The 12,177-nt window shown below is 38.6% G+C and overlaps 1 protein-coding gene across 1 annotated transcript; it reads right to left on the bottom strand.

The window, feature by feature from the left end:
* Positions 1-2,421: 2,421 nt before the first annotated feature.
* On the bottom strand, positions 2,422-10,070 carry LOC139943439 (actin maturation protease-like). The gene is given in 8 exon segments (XM_071940253.1): positions 2,422-3,499; positions 3,501-3,706; positions 4,455-4,525; positions 4,917-5,043; positions 5,798-5,928; positions 6,795-6,878; positions 7,580-8,041; positions 10,002-10,070. Coding segments are annotated over 7 exon segments (1,101 nt in total). The 5' UTR covers positions 7,915-8,041; positions 10,002-10,070; the 3' UTR covers positions 2,422-3,352.
* Positions 10,071-12,177: the final 2,107 nt, after the last annotated feature.

Here is a 12,177-nt window from a genome sequence, read left to right as displayed (position 1 = left end):
GCATTACCTATTCAAATGCCGTAATGATACTTTTGTTGAGAGTTGTGATAGTTCTCTGAAAAGACCAGAGCCCAATTTCATGGCTCTGCTTACCGTCGAACTGAGCGCTTACGATCACAAGCATTCCTGCGCTAGCTGTGTAAGCGAAGTAACGCACAAGCACAAGCCAAAATTCCCTGTTAACCTGTGATTTACCCTTGATGAAAGCGCCAATTATTTGCTAACGATAACCAGAGCCATGAAATTGAGCCCTGGCTCTGTTTTCTGCGAAATTCGTAGCTTACTGCTTTTAGAACTTTGTTTTTAAGGGCGCTGTAACTGCAGAATTCTGCAGTAACCAGAGCCATGAGATTGGGCTCAGGTCTTATTTAGAGAACTAAGTCTGAAAGACTGTGCTTACAGGCTTAGTGCCAAGTTTAGCTAATTGTAAAAGCATATAATATTTGGTAAAGAGAAAGTCTGCACAGGCCTAATCCACACTTCTCGTGGGTAATCTGCTTTTTTAATGATTCATTGGGATATAATGGGAACGCTGTTGGAGAGATGAGAGACTATAAAGGATGTTTGGTGGCAGCAGACTTTCCTGGTAAAATCCATTGTTCTCGGAAATGTGCGTTTGGGCAGACTTCGTAAAAAGTGGTAAATTACCTGGAATATGTGCTGCCACCTAGTGTTCGAAAATCTCCAGTTTGAAAACTACCTTTAGTACAGTGAAGACACGGCATCCTTAGGAGCGGATAATTTGCATTAAAACATCACCATAAAAAAAACCTGTTGAATTGACTGGATAAATGACAAATGTGAAATGAGATATGGTGTTAAAAGTTTGCCCGATATTGTGCAGCCATTTGCTAAAGCAGTTGATAATTATTTGACACACCTTTTCATTTTGAAGTTGGTCTTCTCTACAGTTACCTCATGCCATTTCTGGCTTAGTCTGGGCCCAAGGCGTCAGTGAAAGTGGATAGTGTAGTGCGCTCGTTTGTAAATTGTTATAGCGTGCCCTTTTACGGCATGACCAGATAAGTTGGTTGAGTCATGCCATAAAAGGGTGCGCTATAATGAGTTACAACCAAGCGCAGTACACTATCCAATATCACTGACGGCTTGAACCAAGACTACTTCTTGCTCAGCTTTGGTGTACTTGTATTTTAATTTGTTGTGAATATAATAAAAACTTGTGTATTTTATTTTTTACAAGAGCCGCAAAAGAAGGACAGCATTTCACTTGAAACATGTTCTTTGTATGCCTTTTTTGTTATCACTTAATTAAAAAAACAGATGTCGGCAGCACTGTGAAAATTTTGACATACCGGTAATTGATTATCGTATTCCAAATAATGTATTGTCTATTTTAAAGAATTGTTCAGAACGAGAGTGTATAACTATGTTCTTAAAGCAAATAGTTAAAATAAGATGCAATGTATATAGTAACATAATAAGCTTGATAGAAAACCAATTGGTGAATTCTTTACCAGGCCAAGAATTTCATCTATGAAAGGGCAAGGCCATTTTTATGTTGCTAAAGGGCACTTCCATTGGAAAATCTTTAAGTCATTGGGAGCCTTTTGAAGGGCACCAAGGCCAAGATCAGGGGCACAGGTGCCCAGGGCCTCCGTGGCCTGCTTTTCTTTCCAGGCCTGCACTACATAAGATCAAATCCATGGATGTTGTACAAAACCTCCTTGAGCAGCTCTGTATTTTACTGTCGGAGTCGGCATGAAAAACCAACTTTATTTTCACGCTAAATATCATTTTTGTTTTTTAAATTTTAAATAAGTACATGTCTTCACATGAGATGTTGTCTCGTCCCATATAAGTGTTTAGAAGTTTTGGCATAAGCTTTAAAACACAACCGTACCGTTTGTTTTGCATCCAAATTTTAAGTTGTGTTTTTGTCGAACACTTATTATTTCTTTTTTTTGGCAAGATTCAGGTGAAGCATTTAAAAGCATTGCTTACAGGCACGGGACACCATTAGTAATTACTGAATATAATTGTTTGCATAAAAACCATCACCAAAGGGGTCCAGTGCCTTTAAGCAGAGGAATTTTGCTAACCAGTTTTGTTGCTTAGCAACCATTTGCAGGATACCAGTCAAAGATGGTGCATGCAATGTGTTTCTTTTTGCAGCTCTGTGAAGTTTGGTCCTTATCAATATGCTGTACCATCTTTATAATCAAAAAGTGTCAAATCTCCTAATGTTCCAATGAAGAAAACCTTAATTATTTTATTTCACTTTGGAGATTGTGGTTTCAACATTAGTATTTTTTTGTACACATGGAAATAATTGTTTAAATCAGGCTGTTTGAATACTGTGTGAGAATGTTGTTATTTTTTACATGTATGTCGCCTCAAAATTTCATGTAAAATAAATCAATCACATACACAGTTCAGTTCGTAATTTGTCTTTATTTCAATACTCTAGGAACTACATAAAAAAGTACTGAAGCTAAATAACATTATCGCTGATTTCCAGGATACATGTGAGAAGGATCTGAAACTTTGCATGGTGGTTGGAAGTGTAACTAAGCGAGGTTTGCGGTATAATCTCTTTGAGTCGTGTTGGTCCTGAAAAGAACCGGTGGTTAACGACTCGACGTTTCGATCAGTATGCTCTGATCGTCTTCAGGATACATGTAAAATTATGTGGTTTTACCTTTAGAGTGATGTGTATTAAACACTGTGTGCCCAGAAGGGGGCCTTCTCCCCCCCCTAGTATAACGAGAAAAACGATAAGCGTATAACTCATGAGGATTCAAACCCACGTCATGCAAGAGCAGATGTCTTGCCACTAAACAATGATGTCCAATTATGCTGTTGGAGTTGTAATAACTTATAGAAAACAATAAAAGCAGTACTGTTTTTTCTGTTGCCCTAAAATGCATCTAATTAACGTTCAGTAAATCTTAATTCTTTGAAAGTATCCCAAGTCTTTGGCAATACAAGACATTACCCTTGTCTATCCCAGCAAGGTCTTATTAGAACGACCTGAATGCACAATTCTTCTTGTATATCGCCCTCTGGGATCACCAACGACCCAATCTCGTCTGTAATGTTACTGTTTCTTCAGTCCACTAAATGTTTCTCTTTTTACATTTTAGTAAACTTTGATTCTTTGAAAGTATCTGCAGTCTCAGGCAAGTTTCCTAACTCCATCCCATCATGGTCTTATTAGAACGACTTGATTGCACAACCGTGCTTGTATACCGTCCTCTGGGATCACAAACGAGTCAATCTCGTCCATAATGTTGCCATTTCTTCTGTCCCCTTAAACGTATCTCTTTGATGTTTAGTAAACTTTGATTTGAAAGTATCTGCAGTCTTTGGCAAGTTTCCTTCCTCCATCCCATCATGGTCTTAATAGAATGACTTGATTGCACAACCCTGCCTGTATACCGCCCTCTGGGATCACAAACGAGCCAATCTCGTCCGTAATGTTACTACCGAGTTCAACCAGGTTGGCATTGCTGTCTGACAGAGCGGAATACTCCCACGGGGTGGACGTGGGTGCTCTTGCCCTGCCTGGCGAGCACATAGATATTGGAGATAGAAATGTTATCGAGGACTGAGCCGATAGCTTGGTTGCTGGTTGTCGGGCCGTTCGGGGTGGCCATGTGGTAGAGGTTTGGTTTATCTGAGTCATGTTGCCAAGATGTTGAATGTAGATCGGACATGCTGTGTTGGTTAGCTTGAAGAACAAACCCTGCGAGTACAGAATATGCATAATGTTATTATCAATTGATTTGGATTAAAAATGTTCATGTGTTTAGCTGTTGAAGTATGTTGCGAGGCTTCCTTACGAGGTCAGAGAAGTGTGTGTTTAATTATTAACAGTGATATGTGTTATACGCTTCAAGACAAGTGTCGGCCCTTTCAAGTTCCCATTTATACACCTAGGTTAAGAGAAGCAATTATGGTTAAGTGACTTGCTCAATGACACGAGTGTGCTGGCTGGGAATCAAACCCACACTCAAATAATTGAGCCACATGGTGGTCATCTCTCTATGGATGGGATGTACATGTAGATTGTAGCTGTTTTTTCTGGGTTCGAATGTTTGTCTTCAAATCTTGCAGTCTTGTTTTCGGTTGGTTTTGGAGAAAGTTTTCTGTAAGGTAGTGAATGTGAAATAAGTAGCACCAAAGATTATAGAGTGCCGCAAGGTGAAAGATGCGGAACTCGGGCTGAAATGTGAAATCCCACTGGACGCCATTTCGGCAAGCAACTCTTTTGATACAACAGTAGATCAGTGCAGATCAGTGCAGACAATGATCATTCCTATCAATGGGAAACAAAACATTCACTTGCTGAAATGGCGCCCATGCATATTACTATTTCACGTTCCAACAATAGATAAAGTTTCAGTTCCGCATCTTGCGCCTTGCGGCGCTCAATAATCTTTGGTAGCACCCTACTACGCTAGTGTGTTTACTGTTTGCTGTGTTTATCTCACCTGTTAAAACAGCCCAGTGAGCCTTGTGTCCCCTCTTGCAACATGGTTCACAATTACCGTCTTTGTCGTAACTTTGCTAGTTAAAGAAAACAGCATCAATATGTGTTCATATCTATAGACAAACCTACATAGAAAGGTTACTTAGTGTTTTAGTGTGGATATTTTTAGTTTCTTAATCAATCTGAAAAATCTATGACGTTTATGTGTGCCAAAATTTTTCTGAATTCAGTGACATTCGGGGAAAAAACATCAACAAGAGAACATATAAACATGGAAAACACAACAAACTTACACTTTTGGACATGACTTGTGTCAAATCTTGCAACTTCATTGGCCATTTGCCATTTTGGTATAAGCTCCTTGCCAACATTAGTCCCATAAGAACATGGAGGTATTTGCACACTGAGTAGTTTTAACCACAGCACTTAAAACAGTAAATATATGTAAACTACAAAAGGATACGGTACTAGGACTGGCCAGCCATTGGCCAAGTGTCCGATGATGCCATGGCGATTTTCCACCATAGTCCCACTGACGACCTTTCCACTGACTCTGGCGACATGACGGGCCAACTCCAGCATATTGCTAGCTGTAGACAATTGATGGAATAGTTAATGATTGAAACATTAGTTATACTAGTGGCTTCTTATATAGCGCTCATATCCGTCACTCAGTGACGTTCAAGACGCTTCAACATTCAGTATTTTCCTGCAAGGTATTGTGGAGCTACGTTTTTGTATTGGACCCATTCTTTTACATAGCACCATGTAATCGTTTACAAGGTGCTGTGGCGTAATATGCTGCCAATCAAACCAGGAACACCGGGGCGAACCCCTTCTCTTTTTGATAATTGCACTTTGTTTTGTTACGTGCATTACACAACACATGGGAGGCTTTACGCCCCACCTGAAAGATGCAGCAGTAATGGTTTATTGTCTTGCTTAAGGACACAAGTGTCATGACCGGGACTCGAACCCACACTCTGCTGAACAGAAACACAAGAGCTTGAGTCCAGGGGTGGATTTCACAAAGGTAGTCCCAACTTAGGACTAGTCCTAGGCAATGCTAAGAGATAGGACTGGTCCTAAGTTAGGACCAGACCAGTAAATCATCCTTACTTAGGACTGGTCCTATCTCTTAGCATTGCCTAGGACTAGTCCTAAGTTAGGACTACCTTTGTGAAATCCACCCCAGTGCTCCTTATCTGCTCGGCCACGACACGCCAAAATTAAGATATTTTTTGTAATGTTGTGTTTACAAAGTAAACATCACCAATGGTGGAAACACAGTCAATATGATGTGAATAAGTAAATAAATTAAGGAAACTAAAATAATGGCTTTACCTGAAAACATTTCTCCCTGTAGCGTAAACCCTTTCTCCTTTGCTGTGGTTGAGATGTGACTTTTATTGACTTTTGTACATGAACTAGGTTCCAGCATGTTGAGTGCAATACACAATGCTGCTATACCACATCTGTGATCAAAACAAAAACATCAACTACACATGCAGGCCTGTATGCTTCGTTACAGAAAGGGCAAGGGCACCAGGGCAGTCTCCTTCAAAAAAAGAAAATTAAAACTTGTAATGCAAGTTTGACCCAAGTAAGGCAAAGGGCACCCTATGAGGAAATTGTAAATTTTTCTGGAGCATTTCAAGGGCACCAAGGCAATGACCAGGGGGCACGAAGGCAATCACCTTCGTTGCCTCCGTGAATTCTCAGGCCTGCTTGACTTTTGGAAAACTTGCTTCAGTCCTCCAGGCCTTAGATCTCAAGAAAATAGAAAACATAGACCACAGTTTTTGTTAACCCATTTTCACTGTCCAGATCAGAAATGAAATACCTAAAATATTTGTTTCCTCGTTTTGCTGAAGACTTAAGGGCAAGTATACCTTTGGTTTTTGAAACCTTTTGATTGTTTCAATTCTATATGAGCATAGATGTATACAATAAAACTATACTATGACAAATCTATTTCAAAAGGTGGTAGAAATGTTTAGTTATTGCCAACAATCTGGATCGGTTATGTCTATGCAGGAAGAATAATCCGTAATTGGAATAAACAATCTGAGAAACATTTCATGCAGAAATGTTTCTCAGATTAAAATGTTGTTGAATGCCCTCTCTCTAAAATCACATTCCTAAGAAGGGGATCATTTCTCGAAAATGTTATAGATTATCAACAGCTACAGCACTTCTTACCTAGTAAGTTTTCAAAACTACAGTGCGTGTCAATTTAGGCACCATCAAAATTTAAACATAGAAGGAGGTTTGATTCTGATTTCACAACTAATTTCTTTTGCTTTTCAGAATGTAATGTTGATAGTAATTTTGTCCTTACTCTGGGCCTTGTTGTAAGATAGGCATCGTGTGACGGTTGCTGGCCAACCAAATTGACTCATGATCATCTAGCTTGCACATTCCCCTGAAACAAAATACAATACAATGTTTACTCATGTGAGTAGTTGTAGAGAATTATGCAATAAATCCAAACAACAAATCAAAAGGATTTATTGACTGGAATACCAACTCTTGATGGGCCTCCTTGGTATACATGACATGTCTGTGCGTCCCTAGTGGGGCTCCAAATGCCTCGTAGGTACCCATTCATACCCCTGGGTGAAGAGTTGTTGAGTATAGTGCCAAACCAGGCTCTATACTCCTCATATATGTGTGACACTTAAAGCCATTGGACACTTTCGGCAAACAGTATTGTCCAAGTCCCACACTTAGTGTATCACAACTTATATATAAATAACAAACCTATGAAAATTTAGGCTCAATGTATCGGATTCGGGAGAAAATAACGGGAAAACCAACTCTTGTTTCCGCACATTTTGCTGTGTCATGACATGTGTTTAAACTAAATCTGTTATTCTCGATATCAAGAATTGATCGGTATTTTAGTGTTTTCTCAAAAAGTAAAGCATTTCATTGAATAATATTTCAAGGGAATCTTTCACCCTTACCTTCTGTAAACCCTGCAAGTTATTTGTAAATCTGTGAACTGTTAATTTGTTTTCTGTTCCAATGGCTTTAACGCGTGTCTAGTTCATTTAGCAAACTTCATTCAATGACCCAGACAAAGGAGCAGCAAGTTGTGTTTATAAAGAAGTTTTTTTGTACCATTTTAGTAACTTGTGAATCCCTGTATGAATTTCTCTCCTCTGGATGTCTGCATAGTGTGACTTCACATCAGTTGAAGGTACTCTGCCGGTAACAGAGGGTGGGGAACGAAGGGAGGGTAGGCAAGGATGAGGCGTGGGTTGTTCAGGAACGGGAGGCAGGGGTAGGCTAGGAAGAGGAGTAGGGGGTTGTTCAGGAAGAGGCGGGGGCAGTCCAGGAGGTGGCAGGGGTAGGCCAGGAGGAGGAGGTGGAGTCGGAGTGGCTAACTGATGCTCCTCATCACAATTCTCAATCCTGTGTGGACAGGTTGATCTCGTTTCCCTTTGGTTGATCATTATCACCACAAGATGCAGGATTTGCGCCAAGTCACAGGAGTCAAATAACGAATGGATTCATTTTGAGATCATCCTCCATCGACAAAAGGTTGTTTTTCATGAATACGTTGGCAGTTTTGCTGAAGAGCTGTGAAGAGTCAACCAGAAACATTCGTTAATAAATAGGGCTGGATAGCTCGGTTGGTAGAGTGCTCGTATATGTTAATCCAGAGGTTGTTGGTTCAAATCTCGCTTAAGTCAGTTTGTCTTTGTGCAGCCCCAAAGAGTTTGTATTTTGAAATCAACAAAGCTGAATGAAAGGGGTTGTTCTAAACCCCCCTCCTCGGCCCTTGATCCTATGCCCCTTGACTACGCCCCATATAATCAAACCGTGTCTCAAATCCAAATCTTGTTTGATGGCTTGAGTTTGACTAAGTCTAAGGCATGTACGGCGCAGATTTTTGTGTCTTCTACTTCTACCATACTTCTAGTCTACTTCTACTTCAGTACTTGTCATTCTATACATTCTTCAGTCAGGATGTAAACGCATGCCCATGGATCGAATGCTAAACATAGAAATGAGATAAAGAGATGGCAATTATTGAAATTAAAAAAAAACTTTGTGATCGTAACCCTTGGCCTGTGGCTCTGATGTTAACTCGCATTGCTTGCAAGACTTTGTTTGAAAGAATTTAAAGTTATTCATTAATTAAATATTTGTTTGTGTTGTGATGTACATGATGTAGTGCTATTGGTGATGTGATCATTTGTCAACACTTTAGTAGTAGAGCTACCAAACCAAGAAGTAGAATAGTGCAATTTGCTTTGAGACTTTTAATACCTCCGTTGTATCCAGATTACATAGGCACTGGTCGTTAAGGCAAATAAATAAGGGACTTTCCCGAACAAGGCCCGTGCCCAACGCGACGATACAGTCATTTGACCAGTTCGGGATCATTGACCAGTTCGGGATCACTTCAACTTTGCAATAACCAAATAGTTATATCACTTCTCATTATTACCAATTTCTGTTGATAAATGTGAAGATTAACACCCATTAAACCAACAAACCCAAAATAAGGTGCCAAACATCATCAGCAAATAAATTATGGCTGTTTTCATGAAGGTTGTCTGCGAAATTTATCATTTTTTTGTGTAAAAATGTTGGTTGAAAAACACTGTTAAAACTTCTTACCTTTAGAATTGGAGTACCGGGGCAAAAAATATTTATGTAAAATGATAAAAATGTGTAAAAAAACATTCCTGTAAATACTGTGCAGACACCTTGTTTTTTTGAGGAGACGAAGTTACCAAAATCTTCTTTAGGGGGGCAACTTACCCTTGACCAGTTCGGGATCACTCAACATCTCATTGCGTCAAATGGTGCCGCACTAACTTACTAAGTATGGTAAAATCATACTACTGCAGTAGAAAGTTTATTCAGATGATTTTGAGAAACATTACTTCAACAAATTCTTTTAGATTTTTTTTTTTTTTAGAAATTTAAACTTGGAGGGGTCGATAATGCTTTTTAGGTTCGCTTCACTTTTTCATTTGCCTTTGCTGTTGTTTTGTGGTTTTGTCACTGGGTTTTTGCGCTGCTATTGAAGACACTTGCATGACATTCACTAAACAAATGAAGTCCAAGTCCATGCCAACACACCTCTGAAGTTTTGTGTCCTTGAGAGACAGTTTTATGAATGGGAGTTTGGGTTTGCAATAAAGGGCACTCTACTGATTCAGAATAGATTCAACTGATCCTGAACTGGTCAAACAGGTGACAATACTTTTCTTAAAGCCTCTTCAAAAGAACTAATCTTTTTTTGTCAGTGAATACTTGGTGAGTTTTATGTCATGTTTAGGTAAACTGATAAACTTTTTTGTTTAAGATATCAAAGAGATTGCAACAAAAAACAATGTGAATTCAAAAAGTGATCCAGAACTGGTCAAACGACTGTAGTCCGATACGATAAAAAAATTAGGCTGCAAAACGACTATGGTGTTTTACAATAGAAAATGATATTCTTAGGGTTGACATGGCTGTTTGTTTTAAATAATATCTATACTCTGAATGATTGCATACACTATTACTGTCAAAAACAACTTACTTTGTATTAGAAATCACCCTTTTTACTGACAGCCGCCCACATTTTTTTGTCATTTTTGACCATTGAAAGACGCCCTCAAGTGACAGAAATTCTATCAAGGCGCTTGAGGGCGCTTGATACATTTACCCACAGATTATTTCTGTGCACATAACAAATTAAATCAATTTGTAGTTTTGCCCCGTTTATTGGCCAGCTCATAAATGCCTCGAATGAAATTCGCAGGAAGTTGCATCTGATGATATAATGTTAATCCAGTAGTCACCCCAAAGTCAACCTTTTTGTATTACAAATATAAATAATAGCTAGGTTTTATAAATAAATAAAAAATTAAAAAATTAAAAAAGTTTCCGCACCTGTTATGGCCACCCCTTTTTGCCTATTGATGTTTTTAATGGATTTTTGACTTTATCCCCCTTTTAAAACCTTACTTTCCAGAAGTAGGTAGCTGAGATGCTATTTTTTTTTTTACTTATAAAAAGAAAAGCCCACTTTTCGTCGCGCACTCGAACTCGAACTCTCGTGCACCCATGCCCAAATAAGGAACTATTCTCACTTGGTGTATCCCAACATAATATGCAAAAAATAACAAGCCTGTGAAAATTTGGGCTCATTGGTCTTCGAAGTTGCAAGAAAAATATGATGAAAGAAAAAAAAAAAACTTGTTGCACTTGGGTGCTTTCAGATGCATAATAAAGGGCTTCGGCTGAACTCTTTTGTTATTGAGTGAGAAATTACCCTTTTCTCAAAACCTCCTTACTTCAGAGGGATCAATTTCTCACAATGTTTTATACTATCAACAGCTCTCCTTTGCTCATTATCAAGTCAGTTTTTATGGTAATGCATGTAATTATTTTGAGTAGTTACCAACCAGTGCCTTTAAGACCACCATAATATACCTGAAAATGACATTTAATTTCTTCATGATGTTGACATGATGTTGTTCTTTTGTTGTAGACATTCTGTTAACCCCTCCTCTGCACAGGTAAAGTTGACCTAATTAAACTTGAAGGAAAGGTCGTTTGATAATCACTCTCAATGGCAATAAAATTGGGCGAAATTTAATTATCTCATTGTGGTTATAGGCAGAAAGGATAGTTGTTATTGCGTGCTGTCTATAGATTAATAAACGTACCTGCATTTGTATCAACTATAGCAGAACGATAAAGGGCTAAAAGTGGAGCCACGTTATTCAACGCCAATAATTCAACGCCAATAATTCATTGCCACAGACAAAGTACTCATGTAAAGCTGCTGGTAGGTCCGGCTGTTTTTATTAAGCAGCCATTGCATGAAAACGAGCGCCAAGAGTGCAATATTCTGAAATTTATCGCCGCATTACACTTTATTGAGCAAAGTGGATCAACATAATTAAGTCCTCTTGATATGATGTAAGTAAGTTGACGAATAAAACTATGTAATAGTAGCTTGATTGGCGCCCAATATTGCAACTTTGTGCCAATACAGTCACAAAGGTTTTTTTGGGCTTGAGGCGATTTGACTGGGTATCCGGTCTGGGGATAATTACCATCTACCGTCTAGCCGGACCCAATTTTACAAAACTGTTTAGCAGAAATTACTGCTTACTAGCAATTTTCCCTGCTCAGCCAAAAATGAGTGGACACACCAGTCGCAACAATGCAAACTTAATGGAATGTTGGCTTACTGGAAAATCCGGCAGGAAATATTGGCTGGAAAATTACTGTAGTGGCGCTTCTCAGATTCAAATTTCATTTCATTTAATTTAATTTGTATTTATTGCAAGACATTAGTTCCATTCCAACACATATTATAATCAAAAAAACAATAACAACGAGCAGTATTGAGGAAAATTAGAAATGGGGGTATAATCAGAAATGCCAATGGTAGGTATGCACATATATACAGGGATGAGATTGTTTAGACTTTTGGCTGAACTCAGACGTTTTATGTCGGCCTGGTTAAGAAAAATCAGACAATATTTTTTCCACAGATAAAGAAATCCTGCTCATTTGGTGTACTTCTCTAAGGCTTTGAATATTGTTTCCAAAAGCTCCTTGGAATCTATAACCCAAGGGGTTACCATACGGTAAAAATAACATCATATCAACATACCTTTGAATTTGTATCCAACTTTCAGACTTTTTCGTTAGTAATGACTCTCACCCCTGAGACAAACAAAAACACAAAATTGACTATA

Source organism: Asterias amurensis, chromosome 1 (genome assembly GCF_032118995.1).
Source record: "Asterias amurensis chromosome 1, ASM3211899v1".
NCBI classification, from domain to species: Eukaryota; Metazoa; Echinodermata; class Asteroidea; order Forcipulatida; family Asteriidae; genus Asterias; species Asterias amurensis.
This window is presented reverse-complemented; position numbering and strand designations above follow the sequence as displayed.